Here is a 17045-nt window from a genome sequence, read left to right as displayed (position 1 = left end):
GACTGCTTCACTGAGATAACAGATGCATTGTATTTGTAGGAAGACTTTTGAGAGTTATAGTAAAATTGGCATTTAAAAAAAATCAAGATAAATATAAGGCTGAATGCATGCAAAAACCAAAGGGAAATGAGTCCTATAAATGGGATATGATGGCATTTAGCAGGAAGATAACATCAAATCAACGAATGAATGAATGAACATATATGATATAATGAGATGGCCACCATGTACCTTTGGTTTTGGCCATGATGGTCACAAACACAGGCTATGACGTCAGCCACACCATTTCTATCCAAATAATCTACTGATATCTAATTTCCTTTTTTTTTTTTTTTAAGATTTTATTTATTTATTCATGAGAGAGAGAGAGAGAGAGAGGGAGAGAGACAGGCAGAGGGAGAAGCAGGCTCCATGCAGGGAGCCTGATGTGGGACTCAATCCTGGGACCCCAGGATCACGCCCTGGGCTGAAGGAAGGCGCTAAACCGTGGAGCCACCCAGGGAACCCTTCTACTGATATCTAATTTCAACTAAACTTATCAACTCCCAGTCTTTCTTCCTGACTTTTCCCATTTTGATACTCCTTCCACACTTCTTTCAGGGAACAGTTCTGTTTTGGCTTCCTCTTTTGCTCCCTATAACTCGTAACTCATCAACTCAGGTCAGTTTTTTTCATAACTACCTCTGCATTTCTCCTTTTCCACTTTCATAGTTCTGGATTATTATTATTATTTTTTAAAAGATTTTATTTATTTGAGGGAGAGAGCACAAATGCATGCAGGCATGTGTGTGTGTGTTGTGGGGAAGAGCAGAGGGGGAGGGAGAGGGACAGGCAGATTCCAAGCGCAGAGTGCAGAACCCGACTCAGGGTCCAATCTCCAGACCCCAGACCACCATCAGAGCCAAAACCAAGAGTCAGATGCCACCTAGGAGCCCCTGGGTTATTATTTTATTTTAAAATCTTATTTTATTTTTTAAGATTTTATCTATTTATTCATCACACACACACACACACACACACACACACACACACAGAGGCAGAGGGAGAAGCAGGCTCCATGCAGGGAGCCTGACGTGGGACTCGATCCTGGGTCTCCAGGATCACACCCTGGGCCCAAGGCAGGCGCTAAACCGCTGAGCCACCCAGGGATCCCAAGGGTTATTATTTCATAGTGAAGCTCTTAAAATAACTTTTTCAAAGCCTCTACCTTCCAATTTCCTGTCAGTTTTTTAAAGGGAAAAAGAAAAAAACTTACGATAGAAAAAAATGGATATAACTGTTATCTGAAGAGTAATCTGGCAACATACATTAAAAGCCTTAAAAAAAACATGCACTTCCTTCAATTTCCAGTAATTTCATGTTAAGAAATTGATAGATATAATAAAAAATGTGTGCAAAGATATCTGTACAAGGATACTCATCTCAGTTATTTACGATATTGAAAAATTAGAAACAGCTTAATGTTCAATCACAGTTCAAAAAGCATAGTCTTTCTGCAACAATTAAAAGTCATATTTCTAAAAACAAATCTTAGACTGTGATGAAATCAAAGGAATAAAGAAGAGTAGGAATTAAACTGCCTAAGTCTGATTAAATGGATGTATCTGGTAGCTTTTCCTTGTTTTTATTTAAAGATTTTATTTATTTATTTGAGAGACAGAGAGAGAAAGTGAGGGAGGGAGAACATGAGCAGGGGACAGGGAGGAGAAGCAGGCCCCTGGCTGAGCAGGGAGTCCGACTTGGCTTGATTCCAGGACCCTGGGATCATGACCTGAGCTGAAGGCAGCCACTTAACTAACTGAGCCACGCAGGCGCCCCTCTGGTAGCTTTTCATTAAATAAAAATAATTTTTAAATTTCAAAATTGGAGGTATTTTAATAATGATGTTTAGCATTAATATTAATCTGATCCTATTTGTTATAAAGCTTGTGTACTTGTATTATGACACCGTAATAAATTATTTTTATAAATCAATTAAATATCGACATTTTTCCTAGTTCTTAAATAGTACATTCCTAGAAGAAAAAAATCAATGTGTTGAAATGCCATCAGTAATTTGTTTTAACCTCTTGCTCATAAAAAAGTGAATTTGAATCACCTCAATACATTGTTAGTAGTATGAGCAAAAATATTAATCTTTCAGATAGTAACCACTCCTTAGTAAACTTATTGCAATGGCCTGTGTCCAATATCAAATAAGAAGTATATATACATGTACACACACACACACACACACACATACACAGTTCATTTTGGATTATTGTGTTTTTATTAAGAATACTTACTATTCTGTTCTTCCCCAAGAGCAACTAATGTTTCCAGAACTTTGATTCCTTCTTGAACAGCTAAAAGTTCTGTGCTACTGGCTGGTCTATTTCTTTCAACAGCTTTCAGCTTTTCAACCACTATTGGAGCTAAAGAATGGATATAGGGGGTTGATAGGGCACGATTGGAATGCTGGAAGACTGAGAGGAGAAGCTGGTAACATTTGGCTTGAACCTATAAAAGAAAATCATTTTATTAATTAACATGTGTGATAGTTCTTATTTGCTGTACAATCACACTGCAACTTAATATATGCTGAAAAGATGTGATATTGCAGAATGAAAATAAAAATGTGGGATGAATAAATGCCATTTTCTATTTATGGAAATTAAGTTAGAATAATGAAACTTCCAAAATTAAATTAAGTTAGAATAATGAAACCTCCAAAATTAATTAAAATTAATTAAATAAATATTCCTTACGTGGTAACTGCCAAATTACCAAGCTTACATAATTCATATATTTCTATAGTGTGGAAGAAGCTAGGAATTCCAATATATGTTTTTTATTTCTTCTTTACTTGACAATTGTCCTTTTCACTTTAACCTATTTAGTAAGGAAAGCTAGTATCTAAATGATGTCAAACACTGCTATAAAAATACACTAGACAACTCAAGTTCATTTGAATTCCCTGGAAATGACTGCTTATGCCAATTTAACTTTTCCAGGACTAGAAAGTAAAATCTCATTGGCTCCACTTTAGCTTAAAAAGACTTCATACTAACAACAACAACAACAACAACAACAACAACAACAACAACAACAACAAAAGGAAGATCCATCACCATATGGGTCAAATAGTAGAATAAAGCAGTTCCAGCACTTTGGTAGAAGAGAAGTTGCCATACCTTGCTGGGCATAAGAAATACTTGGGCAGTATTTTTAAAATACAGACTTATGATTCAGGAAGACAGTAGCAGAGTCTAGGAATCATGTTACTAAACTGATTTTTTTCTGATATGCAGCAGGACTGAGAATCTTTAGACTCTGACATTGTGAAACCAAAAAAAAAAAAAAAAGTATTTTCTAGAAAAACTTCATCAAAACATGTAATATAATAAAACTTACAATATAAATTTATTCTTTAATGTTTTTGGTGCCATTAAGTAAACAGTGAAAAATATGATCATAGACTCATGTAAAATTTCTACCAATATAAGCCAGAGTTAATCAAACATTTCAGATATTGGAAAATTTTTTACATGTATAAATATGCATACACACATGTGTCTCCAAGTGCTTAAAGTGAGTAACCTTTGCAGCTTTTCTATTCAAAAGCTATATAACAAATATTTAGGTTTTCATTTGATGTATCACCCATTTTAATGAATCAATCTAAAATTTTACTGATAAAGTGGAATTTTACCACTGTGTTTAAGTGTAACTTACCCATGGGTCACATGAATTTAATGCATTTTTAAATCTGTTCATGCAGCCATTCTGTAATGACTGGACTCCTATTATTTCACTACTAGCAGACCACAGGAAGAGTGCAATTGCTGTTAGCATGCTTACTTCATCAGGCATAGGCATGGAATCTTCTGAAATATATGAAATATTAAAATATGTGAAAAATTAAAGCAATGTGCTATTTCCAACATGTTTTGGAACTCCAATCTTGAATAACCCTCTCTCCTAACCCACACACTGCCTAAATCTAATACAATCCATAAACAACTTTATGAATAGAACTCATCTACTATTAAGGAAACGGAGATACTTTATTAGAGTCCTGTATTTAAATTCTTTTTTCCTTTTTTGGATGGTACGATATTAACTAAACAAAAATTCCAGCATAAATCTTAACAAGGGAAAGCAAATTTGAGTAGGAACAATAACACAGTAATAAAGAATTACTTAAAACTTATGTAGCTATGTAACTTCTTTATAGTTTAAATTGATAAAAAAATTTCCACATACTTTCCTTCCAACAAAGTTAAGTGATTATAAAATATTCTAAGTAATTTAAAAATCCACAGACCTATAAATTTTATACAACCATAATCTAAAAAATCTGGCACAATTTCTTGAACACAGTATTCTCATAATTTTAGAGAACTTCTTTCTATCACAATCATTTATGTGAGGATAGATACAACCTAATGGAAATATAGTATGTAATTAGAAATACAGGAAATATTTACATTTATTCTAAAGAAAACTACTATTAAACATCTAAGAGATCTATACTATTTTATCATGATTTATTTCATGGCTGAACTTACTACCATTCTTTCTGTATGAATTTGGACTAATTTGGAAACTGCAAATATTCAATATAATCAATAATTTATCAGGAGTATGAACATATATATTTGGTATGTTAACATTATTTAATAATTAGGGTACTGGCATACAATAGAATGGGCTAAGAACAATGGTTGAAAAGAAGTTTGTTAATTTAACACACACACACAAAAAAGAGATGCAAAATTTGAAGGATTTAGCAAACCTACAATCATCTAAGTCATACCTCTTAAAAACCCAACTCCATAGTAGGAATATTATTGCAGGTGAAATGAGAACAATTTCTAACTCAGTTTGTGACAATGTAAGCAATTTTTTGTTGGAAAATTAACACTTTATTTTAAAATCATGACTTTAACGGGCACCTGGGTTGCTCAGTCCATTAAGTGTCTGCCTTTGGCTCAGATCATGATCTCAGAGTCCTGGGATCAAGCCCCACGTTGGGCTCCCTACTCAGTGGGGAGCCTGCTTCTCCCTCTGCCTCTGGCTACTGGTCCCCCTGCTTGTGTTCTCTTTCTGTCAAATAAATAAATAAAACATTTTAAAAATAAAAATAAAAAAACAAAATTGTGACTTTAAGATTTGCCATTTATTTATTTTTTTACTTTTTAGAGATTTTATTTATTTATTCATGAGAGACATAGAGAGAGAGGCAGAGACATATGCAGAGGGAGAAGCAGGCTCCCTGTGGGGAGCCCAATGCGGGACTCAATCCCAGGACCCCAGGATCATGACCTGAGCCCAAGGCAAATGTCAACCACTGAGCCACCCTGGTGTCCCCAAGCTTTGCCATTTAAATATGGTTTTCTACTAAAAGAAATCAGGAAAGGTGTTTTGGAGAGGTGATGGGTTCCAGAACACGAATAGGAAAAATGCAAGGTAAGCCTGCTATTTCTTGCTGCAGAAAAATAAAAATGTGCTCAAGAAATAATGGGGATATGCCATAATGACAATAATGGGTCCATTGAATTAAATAAAGGATCATAAATCTGATAGTAATAAACAATAAACATATAAGAAAATAATAAATGAAGGCAAAGAAAAAGCTCAGTGAAATGCTAGCTAATATATGTAAAAGGAAGAAAATATAGAAGTTAGAAAATTATCATTTTGACATCATCACAGTAATAACTGTGCAGGTACAACAGATGTTAAAACCATTGGGTATGCGGGCACCTAACTGGCTCAGTTGGTGGAGTATGAGACTCTTGATCTCAGGGTCCTGAGTTCAAGCCCCATGCTGCAGGTAGGGTTTACTTAAGAAAAAACCAAAAAACCAAAAAACCCAAAAACCAATGGGTGAAAGCTTGATGGGGAACAGATAATTGACAGAGTTTCAAATTATGTCTCCACAAACTCCTTATTAATTGTAAAAGGGAAAAATATCAACTTTATAGTGGAGAAATATGACAGACACCATCTTAATCAAGTTATTAAAGTTAAGATTCCCAATAATGGGATGAAGCAATATTATATACCTCCTTACAAGATGCACTGAGAAAGACATAAAAATATTCATATAGCCTTCCTTCCAAAAAAGCAAAACCTGAATCTAATGATGAGAAAAAAAAATCATGCAATTCCAAACTGAAAACCAATCTATAAAATAGACGTCTGTAGTTTTAAAAAAACATTAGTATCATGAAAAATTAAAAAAAAAAAGTTGAATGACTGCCTCAGACTAAAGAAGGTGAAAGCAGAGATCCCTGGGTGGCGCAGCGGTTTGGCGCCTGCCTTTGGCCCAGAGCGCGATCCTGGAGACCCAGGATCGAATCCCACATCGGGCTCCCGGTGCATGGAGCCTGCTTCTCCCTCTGCCTGTGTCTCTGCCTCTCTCTCTCTCTCTCTCTCTCTCCCTCTCTGTGTGACTATCACAAATAAATAAAAAAATAAAAAAAAAGAAGATGAAAGCATTAGGACAACTAAGTACAATGCATGATCATGGACTATATCCTAGATAAAAAGAAAAGGTTCTATAGTTATTATTAGGACAATTGGTAAAATTTGTATCTGAACAATAATAGCATTATATCGATGTTAAATTGCCTACATTTGAGAATTCTTCTGTGGTTATGTAAGAGAACATTCTTGTTCATAGGACATCCATGAAGCATTTAGTAGTGAGTCATGATGACTTCAGTGTATTCTCAAACAGCTCAGCAAAATTAACAATGATATTAATAACATGCAGATTACAGAGTAATAAAATTAAAATGTGGCAAAATGTTAACAGTTGATGAATCTAGGAGAAGGGTATACTGTAGTTTACTATACCATTCTTATAACTTTGTAAAAGGTTTGAAGTCTATTTCATAATTGAAATTTTTAAAAATGAAAAAATAATGCCAGCAATCTTAAGAGTATATGCTATACCCAAGGAGATTTTACATACATGCATGTGTTTATTCGTGTGAGTACACACACATGCACGTTTTTTCGAAGTGGAAGTCTCAGATTTTATACTAAGAAATATGATTTCCTAAATAAAAATTCTCTATTACAAAATTATCCTTGTAAAGCAAAGAATTCTGCTTGCCTTACTTGCAAATACTATACAAATAATACCTCTGGCCTGATCTCCACTTCATACTGTCTCCTGAAAATTCATTTCTAGACAGAATATCTTAGTCAAGTTAATTTTCTTATCATACCTTTAAATTAACTTAATATTAATGAACTAGACTGATAAAATATCAAAACCTTTCCATATAGCTGACAACTGGGAAAACACATGATGTTCTTAAAAAAGATTTAATTAATTTATTTGACAGGAAGAGAGAGAGAGAGCAAGCAGGGGAAGCTGCAGAGGGAGAGGGAGAAGCAGAGTCCCCACTGAACAGGGAAGCCTGATGCCTGGCTCAATCCCAAGACCCTCAGATCATGACCCGAGCTGATGGCAGACTCTTTTTTTTTTTAAGATTTTATTTATTTATTCATTCATGAGGCAGAGAGAGAGAGAGAGAGGCAGAGAGAGAAGCAGGCTCCATGCAGGGAGCCCGATGTGGGACTCAATCCTAAGACTCCAGGATCACGCCCTGGGCCAAAGGCAGGCGCTAAACTGTGATGGCAGACTCCTAACTAAGCCACCCAGGTGCCCCAAAAACATGATTATTGACTATGACACTGCCCCATGAAAATTAAAACAATATTTATATTCTTAAACAAACACTTAACTATTTCTTTATCTTGTTATTCATATCTATTTACACACATATACATATATATATAAATATGGCATTTAAGATTTCTTTCGTTAAAAACCTGCTTTAAAAGCCAAACATTAACTCATGATAAAGCTAAAATAGTTTCAGTAGCATTAATAAAACTAATTAATTTTTCTCTTCCAAATAATTAATATTAAAAAATTCAGATAATAAAAATAATACATGGCCATTGTTTAACAATATAAAAATAGGGACACCTGGGTGGCTCAGCGGTTTAGCGCCTGCCTTTGGCCCAGGGCGTGATCCTGGAGACCCGAGATCGAGTCCCACATCAGGCTCCCTACAGGGGGCCTGCTTCTCCCTCTGACTGTGTCTCTGCCTCTATGTGTCTCTCATGAATGGATGAATAAAATCTTAAACAAACAAACAAAAACAATATAAAAATGGTCTAGGGAAGAAATAAAACTTGAAATTCTACTACCCAGTGACAGTTTAACTTCTAATGATTTTACTTATTTATATATTTGAGAGAGAGAGAGAGAGAGAGTACATGTAAGCATGAGGGCAGGGGAAAGAGGAAAGGAAAGAAAAGAATCTCAAGCAGACTCCATGCTGAATGTGGAGCCATTTCACAATCATGACCTGATCATGACCTGAGCCAAATCAAGAGCTGTATGCTCAACCAACTGAGCTACCCAGGCACCCTGTGATTTAATCTCTAGGTTCTGTTTGAATTTCTTCTGGCCTGGGGTATTTTTTTAAACTATACATTACTGTTTTAATTTATTTGGCATTTATTTTGAGTCATAATATAAGGTGAGGGCCTAATTGGAACTGGTATCTCAAAGAGCTGATACAAACCATTTGAAGAATAATGAATGTGCTTTTACATTCTCATGTGGATAAATGTCTGTTTTAAAGCAATTTGTGTGTTTCATTGCTCTATCTCTTGATTCAAGGGCTTGCTTCCACAGTCTTAGTGTGGACATGTTTTAATAGATGATAGGTGACATGGTAAATCTTTATTCTTTTTCAGTACTTGTGACATTTTCTTTACAACAGAAATAAAATGAGAGAAAAAAGTCAAACACAGAAGAAAAATGGACAAAAATGTGAATAAACATTTCCTCCCAAATTAAACAGAAGCATGAAAAATGCTTATAACTCACTAGGAAAATGAGAAATGCAAATTAAAACAATAAGACAGTACATTTTGCCCATCAGATAGCAAAATTTAAAAGTCTGAAATACCAAGTATTGGTGAGGACATGTAGAAATAGAGATTATCCTACACTGCTGGTGGGTGTATAAATTCATATGGCTACTTTGGAGAATGAACTGGCCATGTCTGATAAAATTAAAATGTGCCATCAATTCTGCTTCTGGGGTATTCTCTAGCAAATCTCATAGCGTAAGTGCGTGAAGATTTATAAAGATGTTCATGGTAGCAATTTTTATAATGGGGAAAAAATCAGAAATAGCAGAAATATCAATGGACAGGGGAATGAATAATAATTAAAAAACATATAGTTTTCATATGATGAAAACTATATAGAAGTTAAAAGGAATAAATGAGAGTTTTATATGTACATACTAATAGCTAAAAAAAAAAAAAAAACCTTATTCCTGCGTAAGAAAGTAAAGGTAGAATGATATACTATGATATTACTTATGTAAATTTAAAAACACAAGAGAAATACTATATATCGCTCATGGTTATTTATCTCATTTTATATGTAATTCACATATGCATTTATTAATATATACATGCATATAATTTATTAATATAGACATACATTTACTAATACAGAAAGTATATTTATTTACATATGTAAATATTTCTGGAATGAAACATCAAAATCAAGACTATAGTTTCTTTTGAAGATAATCTGGGGTGGTGACAGATACATCAATTTTCTCTATTATTTTTATTAAAAAAAACTGAAGCAAACAAATATATTAACACATATCAATTGGATTCTGAGTATATTTTCTAAAATCTTTTTTTTGGGGGGGGCGGCGGGTAAGGGAGCACCTCCACCATGTATTTAAGTTGTAAGACAAGGACATTTACAGTCAACATCCAGAAAGGGTTACTAATAATGTTCCTACCTGTTACTAAAACACCCGAGTTGATTCAGTGTTACACTGCACTTCTCTGACAAGCTCATTCAATTAGTTATTAACAGATATTTCTTTTTTAAGATTTTATTTATGTATTCATGAGACACACAGAGAGACAGAGACATAGGCAGAGGGTGAAGGAGGCTCCCTGTGGTAAGCCTGATGCAGGACTCACTCCCAGGACCCCAGGATCACGACCTGAGCCAAAGGCAGATGCTCAACTACTGAGCCATCCAGGTGCCCTGACAAACAGCTATTCCAATAGATTATGGGTTTTCAGCCCTGATTAGGTTACCTGGTTGAGAATATTCCAGGATGCATGCGAGAGTGCTGCGAATTAGAGCCGTCCACTGTTTCTGAGTGTCCTCAGTCTTGGCCATTGAGAGGGTCACGATGCTTTTAATCCCTTGAAGAGCTGCACTGACTGGTGGAGGGACCTGATTATCTGCAGACTTTACTGCCGTGTCTTTCAATATTCTTGCAATTAAAAACAGAATTGTGGGCAGGATTGTCATACACCCTGAATTGAAAACAAATCAGATTACCTCATAACTACTCAGTTCTCACATTACAGTTATTTCAATTGTTTTTTAGAATTGATTGTGGCTTAATATTATTTTTTCCCTTGTTGTTATACAAAATTTACTGCATTACTATTATTATAATCCAATGTTTAGAAAAGAAGATGACAAAGTGGCAAGTTAAAGAAGACTATTTTCTTCCTTTTTCCATCTAGCCTTGTTCTTATTATTTCCAATATTTCCCCTTTAATATGTCATGCCCTTCAAAATGAAAATAAGAAAAGAAGATAGAAAAATGGAAGGGAAGCACTTCCATACACTATGATAACTATCTGAGCAATCTGATGAATCTTGTAGCAATTCTAAGACATGTAATCAATCTGCAGCATACTGAAGTCAGCCTTAACCAAGCCAGGAAAAACAATGAAAAGACTATATGGGTAAGCAAAAAAGAAATGAAATAATCCTGGAACTTGTAGCTGAAAGAACTTTAAGGTCATCGAATCCAACCTCCCACCTCATGGAAGACGCTCCTCATCACTTTCTTAGGCCGCTATCATAGTCAGCCAGCAAAGCTCCAGCAGTGGAGAATTCATTATTTTCACATCTATATATAGGCTTGTGTTGGGATGAAATTTACCTTTATATCTCCTGATATTGTTTCTTTCTTCTAGACAGATAGAGGGAAAGTCTCCATTTCCATCCAGTACTTTTTGGATATCTGCAGACAACTATCATCTTTACAGCTATAATTTCTTTAGTTACTCCTTAGAGTTGGTGGTCACACTCATCTGATGTTTTTCGGTTTGTCAGAGACTCAAGAGTGGCAATCAGATCAGAAACTAAGCTGTTTAGTCATCCCATCTTATGCCTGTCTGCTAACATTCAGTGTCTTGCCTCAAGCTGGTGTTCTATCTCCTTGCTGAAGTTTGAAATACATCTGAAGAACATCTTAAGTTTTGGGTTTTTAAAAATCCTTAATCTTTATAGACTTCTAAAGATCAACACATCATAAAAGACTAACTTCTCCTTCTGTACTTGAGATTTCAGAGGAAAATAATTCATAATAGTACTTAAAATCAAAGGCAAGCTCATCTTTGTCTACTGTAAAATAATGCATTTCCAAATAGTGATCAATACCATACCAGCAGGTGAACACAGGGATGGTAAGTCAGAGAGTATGGTAACTGTGGCTGCTACCAAACGAGCACTTTCTTCTGACAGTCGAGTTTTAGTGGCTATGTGACTGGGTGAATCCGACATCTTGGTACTGAGATGTGGCATATGCCGTACTAAAATGAACATCAATAGCTCCATAGTTGCAAACACGAGAGATTTTCCAGGAACAAGACCACCGCTGTCACCTCCTTCTCCTATTATAGGACAGGATTCTTTCTCCATGTCATCTTCATCTTCAGTGAAAGAACATTTGGTGAAATTTCCAGAAAAAAATAGTAATAGTACAGCACATTAAGTATATTTGAGAAATTCTTTCAGAAGAATTTACAACTGAAAGTTTAACTAATAACACATCTTACTCAGAATAATTCTCTGCCTTGTTAGAATTGTTTATTGAGTTCTCCTTAAAAGTCCTTCCTTTTAAAAGTAAAAGACAATCCATTTTTTATTTTTTTTTTTCATTTTTTACTTCAAAACATTTTATTAGGTATTTTTTTAAAAAATATTTTATTGATCTATTCATGAGAGACACAGACATAGGCAGAAAGAGAAGCAGGCTCCATGCAGGGAGGCCAATGTGGGACTCGACCCCAGGACTCTGGGATCACAACCTGAGCGGAAGGCAGATGCTCAACCACTGAGCCACTCAGGTGCCCTATTAGGTAATTTTATTAGGAACGCATTTCATATCACAAGGAACACTTATAAGTTAGGTTGAACCATATGAAGTTGACACTTTTGAAGGTAAAAAATAGTTGACCATCAGGAATTTCATTTAGTTATTTCCAATGAAAGCAAAATCAATTGCAAATCCTCTATATCTATGACTAAATTATTTATTAAAAATTTCCTGGCCTTGATATTTAAGAAGTCAGAGTACAAATAAAATCTACTTTGAAGTTAACATAATTTCTAGTGCTTACTTAGAGTGTTCCTTTTTTCTTGCAAATAATCCTGAGCAGCTCTTACTATCTGTTGTACAACTCCAGTAACCAGCAGCTGAACAGATGGTGGGTTCCAGGTCAACAGGAGGCGGTGCAAAACACTTAGCAACTCAACACCAATCAGCTATTATAAATTAACACAGGTAAATCTAATTAATCTTAATTTCAAAGGATAAATTTATGTTATTACAATCTAAGAAAATATGCATGTAAAAATAAATCTGGTAGCTAAAATTAATATATATGACTGTGTAACAAATAAGAACAGTATAACAATCTTGAGAAATGGTCATATTGTATTCCAACACACTTTCAATCAACAAAATATTGTGGATGCTAGGCACTTCCAATAAGTCCCCCTCCCATTCATCTCAGCAAGTATTACACTTGAACCACTCACTTTTAAGCCACTTATAATTCTCCACTTAAAACCCACCCAATGAATCTGCCTCAAATTTCAAAGAGGGAGAGAAAAACTTAAGTATAACCAAAGCCACATTTACCTTTCTCAAGATCAAATGTCCAGACTCTATCCAAGGCTGATTAATCTTTCATTATCTGCTTCCTACACTGATTGACTTCCCCAGAATTCTTCAAGGGCCTTGACTGTACTTCACATGCCTTCAGCCTCTCTCTCTAGTTAGGTCCTTCTCCCAGGTTAAGGAGAACACTCAGGTCTTTTCTGTCTCATTCCCATCCCCCTCTCAAATCCTCTCAGATCTTTCTCTCTGCCCCCATGTCCTCTATCTCTATTGTGCTTCCTCTGGTGCCAGGCCACATGCTTCCACTTCCTTCACCCCCTCACTTATTCCTCATTCTTCCATAATCTGGCTTCTGCTCACCTAAGAAAATGCTCTGTCTTCGGTCACTAATAACCTTCCCTGGACTCTCTTCTGTCCTTATATACTGGGATCCTGGTTCTTTTGAGACTGTTGTCTATCCTTGACACTCTCCCTTGTCCTTGTAACTCTGTTCTTAGTTCTCCTACCTCTGTAGTAGTCTCTGGTGCTTATTTCCCTCATCTCCATCCTTATTTGTTATTTGTAATATACCCTCATGTACCAGTCCTGGCCCTCTTTTTTCCTTCTTTATTCAGTTTTCCTAGGCTAGTGTATAACTCGCTATTTCTCTGGAATTATGAAAAGAGCCTCTTAATTGGCCTCCCTTGTCATCTTTTATAGACCAATCTCACAAGGTTGATAAAAGGGATCAAATCTATCTATCTATCTATCTATCTATCTATCTATCTATCTATCTATCACGTTCTTTTTTTTTCTTTTTAAGATTTTATTTATTTATTCATGAGAGAGAGAGAGAGAGAGAGAGGCAGAGACACAGGCACAGGGAGAAGCAGGCTCCCTGCAAGGAGCCCTATGTGGAACTCAATCCTGGACCCCGGCATCATGCCCTGAGCCAAAGGCAGATGCTCAACCTCTGAGCCACCCAGGCGTCCCTATATATACCATGTTCTGAAATACAAGTTTAATCATTCCTCTATTTTAACATTTTTAATGATTCCCTATTACTTTTAAGATAGATTTTAAATCCTTTAACATGTCACACAGGAATTTTCATGATTTGGCCCTTACCCTGTTATATAGCCTCATCTCCTAACAACCCCCACATGCTCCATTTCTCTCAGCCATAGTAAATGACAGCAGTGTCCTTGAACTTGTCATGTTCTCTTGAGCCTCCTTGTCTTTGTCTTTGCTTCTCTCCCAGAGAAGAAAACCCATTCTTCTTGTGCTGCCTCACCAATTCCTCTTTTAAGATTTAATCCAACCATCATTTCCTCTGAGAAGCCATTCTTTACCTTCCCTGATAATGTCTGGGCTTCTCCCCTCTATTCTCATCATACCTTTATATACACTAGCTCAGCATTTATCATACTGTCCTGATCTTCTGATCCAGGTGCAGTGAAACCACTTGTGACAGCTATAGCCTCCAACTGTGTCTGATGCAGAATAAAAGTTGTTGAGTAAAAGTTGTTGAGTGAATGAGTCAGTGTGAATTTTTGAGTCAGTGAACTCTGATGATATTGAAATTACAGGATCTGACTCAGGAAAAAAAAAATCCATCCAAGTGTTAAACAGTACTTGGATAAACAAAACATTATTGAGTCCAAAAAATAGCTAGGTAGGTGTGGGACATAATATGTTAAAATCGAAATGAGTGAGTGTAAACCTTGTATTCTCTCTTCATTCACAGATTAAATTTTAAATTATATAAAAACCTGAAGTTTCTTGAGTAATCTGTAGTTCAGCTAAAGAGTAGCTTTAGGCTGCAAGGCTGGGGTACAAGAAGAGTTCATCAGTGAATGAATCTTGTAATCACAAAGTATATGCTTTGCTTTATTTTGGTTTAGGTCACTATCATGTGCAAAACTAATCTGGATATATGAAATGATAACAACTTCTTTTTTACCTGTTTGTGTTTTATGGAAAATTACCCCACCTGTAGTGATGGTGACCAAAAAGATGGCTCCTATTATAGAAATAAAAGAATTCCTAATTAAAAAGAAGAATAACAAATCCACTGGTAGCTTGGTTCTAGATCATGAATAAGCCCTCTAAATATTACATACAGAACTAGAAAAAGCAATTCATTAAATTGTTTAGATAAGTAGTTGAGCCAGTGCAAAAAAAATTCATTAAATGAGAGATAAAACTTGATCAAACATTTAAAAATGGTATAATTTATTTAATAGCCTTATAAATTACTTCAGCCCTTTATTAGTAGAATCATTAACTGGGACTGAAGGCATCCCTTAATTTTTAGTTTTATTCGACTACTGATGAACACATCTAAGAAGATACACTGACTATTTTTATGCTGCCTGTGCCTGGTCACCCAACATCACTAGAATGTCTTACATAAAGCGAAAATCTTGAATACTTATTATATAATATTTATTTCATATGGGAGAAAGTTGTATTAAGATAAATATGATAAAAACAAAGCATAACATTTATTATCTGTTATAGAAAAATACTGTACCTGATCTTCTGCAATATGAATTCGGGCATAAGGAGAATCTAGCAAGGTGTGTAAGGCCTGTAGACATGCTGTAACATGTTCAATAGGCTCCTCAGGTCTAGGGGAGCAAAGGAACTGTATACTCACACCTGTGATGTACATAATAAAAATACATGTTTGTCTATAAAACACTTTGTTGCTTTGATGTCAGATTTTTTTCTCTATTTTTCCTCTATTCTTCTGAAGATTACTTTAACACATATTGAATGCTATTGTAGAGTTCAAAATGGTCACCAAAAGCAGTAGCCAAACTTTATAACACAGACTGTAGCTTTGCAATTAGGTTAATAATCAAATTGGAGGTAGGGAAGGGAGGTAGTTCCAAGGTCATGGAGTTAAGAAGATACTAGATTTTTTTATTTCAAGAACTTAAAAAAAGAACACATTAAAAATACACTTATGAAAATGATAAAATTACTTCTCATTACATGGTTGCCAAACAATTTCCATGTCTACAAAGAATTTTTAGTGGCAAACTACGGAGGTATAATGGATATCATGGATAACAATTGTTCTTAATTTGCATAATGTAAGGTCACTGTTTTAGATGAGTCTTATATTTTCATGTATAAGATCTATTGATGAGTTCTATAATTTCACCTTAGCAACTATGTTCCTTTTCCCTTCCAGAAAATATAAACCTGCTTAAGAGCCTCATTAGAATCTATAACACCTTAATGTTAAAAGAGCATCATCGATGCAATTATAAATTGAATTTATTCAAATTTTCTTTAACTTTGCATTTTACTATTTCCTCAAGGGACAATCTGTTAAGTGTTAAGTAAAAAGAAAATCTGCCTTTGAAAAAGAAAAATGTAGTTTTTCTTGAAAATTATTCAATACTGCTCTGCGAGTGAACACGATAGCTAAAATTTTTAGAGTAGTCTTTAATAATTAAATTTTTCTATTAAAAATTCAGTTAACAATTTAGAAAATGTGCTTTAAAAATCCTCCTTTTATTATTCCCTCTCTGGACTGTGGTAATATGAAACTTTTCTATAGCATTAAAATGAAAGCTATGAAGGGGTTCAGAATATGCCACACTAAAATATGCCTCTGTGGCATATTGATTATTTTGAGCTGAAGGTACTTGATGAATAGCAGATACAGTAACGGCCCTCTAACCCCTTCCCACCTAAAATCAGGTCATGAAACTTCTCATGAGAAAGGTGCCCTCCCTGTAGTAGGAAGAGAAGACTGGGGGTCATTGTTGAAATAGACTTGTACAAACAAACTTACTAAAATTAGTTCCCCCCCATATATTTCCTAGTCCTTGTCCCACAATTTATTGTCCCCAGCCCACACCCCTTTGTCTGGTCACATCCCCACAATGTATTGTTCTTTGTGTAAAGTAGTATGTAAGTTTTTTGGCCTAATGGCTACTTTAGGTTAAAAATATTAAATAAATCTGCATGCTTTTCTCCTTAATCTGTTTTATCAATTTAATTCTCAGGCCAGCCACAGAACCTAAGAGGATAGAAGGAAATTTTTTCTTCCTTACAGAT

General features: G+C 35.1%; 1 protein-coding gene across 5 annotated transcripts in view; it reads right to left on the bottom strand.

Moving 5' to 3' along the window:
• HEATR5B (HEAT repeat containing 5B) overlaps positions 1-17045 on the bottom strand; it is a 99747-nt gene that overhangs the window by 2533 nt on the left and 80169 nt on the right. For 3 of the 5 annotated variants that reach the window (XM_072770502.1, XM_072770503.1, XM_072770504.1), the window contains exons 30-35: positions 15502-15629; positions 12484-12628; positions 11527-11793; positions 10156-10380; positions 3715-3866; positions 2286-2499 (exon numbers count right to left, since the gene is read on the bottom strand). In XM_072770502.1, coding sequence (XP_072626603.1) covers positions 2286-2499; positions 3715-3866; positions 10156-10380; positions 11527-11793; positions 12484-12628; positions 15502-15629 — 1131 coding nt within the window. Of the gene's footprint in view, positions 1-2285; positions 2500-3714; positions 3867-4937; positions 5089-10155; positions 10381-11526; positions 11794-12483; positions 12629-14928; positions 14989-15501; positions 15630-17045 lie in introns of those variants that run through there. The other 2 variants (XR_012004519.1, XM_072770505.1) reach the window with 2 other exon arrangements.

Source organism: Canis lupus, chromosome 12, assembly GCF_048164855.1.
Source record: "Canis lupus baileyi chromosome 12, mCanLup2.hap1, whole genome shotgun sequence".
Taxonomy (NCBI): domain Eukaryota; kingdom Metazoa; phylum Chordata; class Mammalia; order Carnivora; family Canidae; genus Canis; species Canis lupus.
The sequence above is the reverse complement of the archived record's forward strand: the minus strand, read 5'-3'. Positions and strand labels throughout refer to the sequence as shown.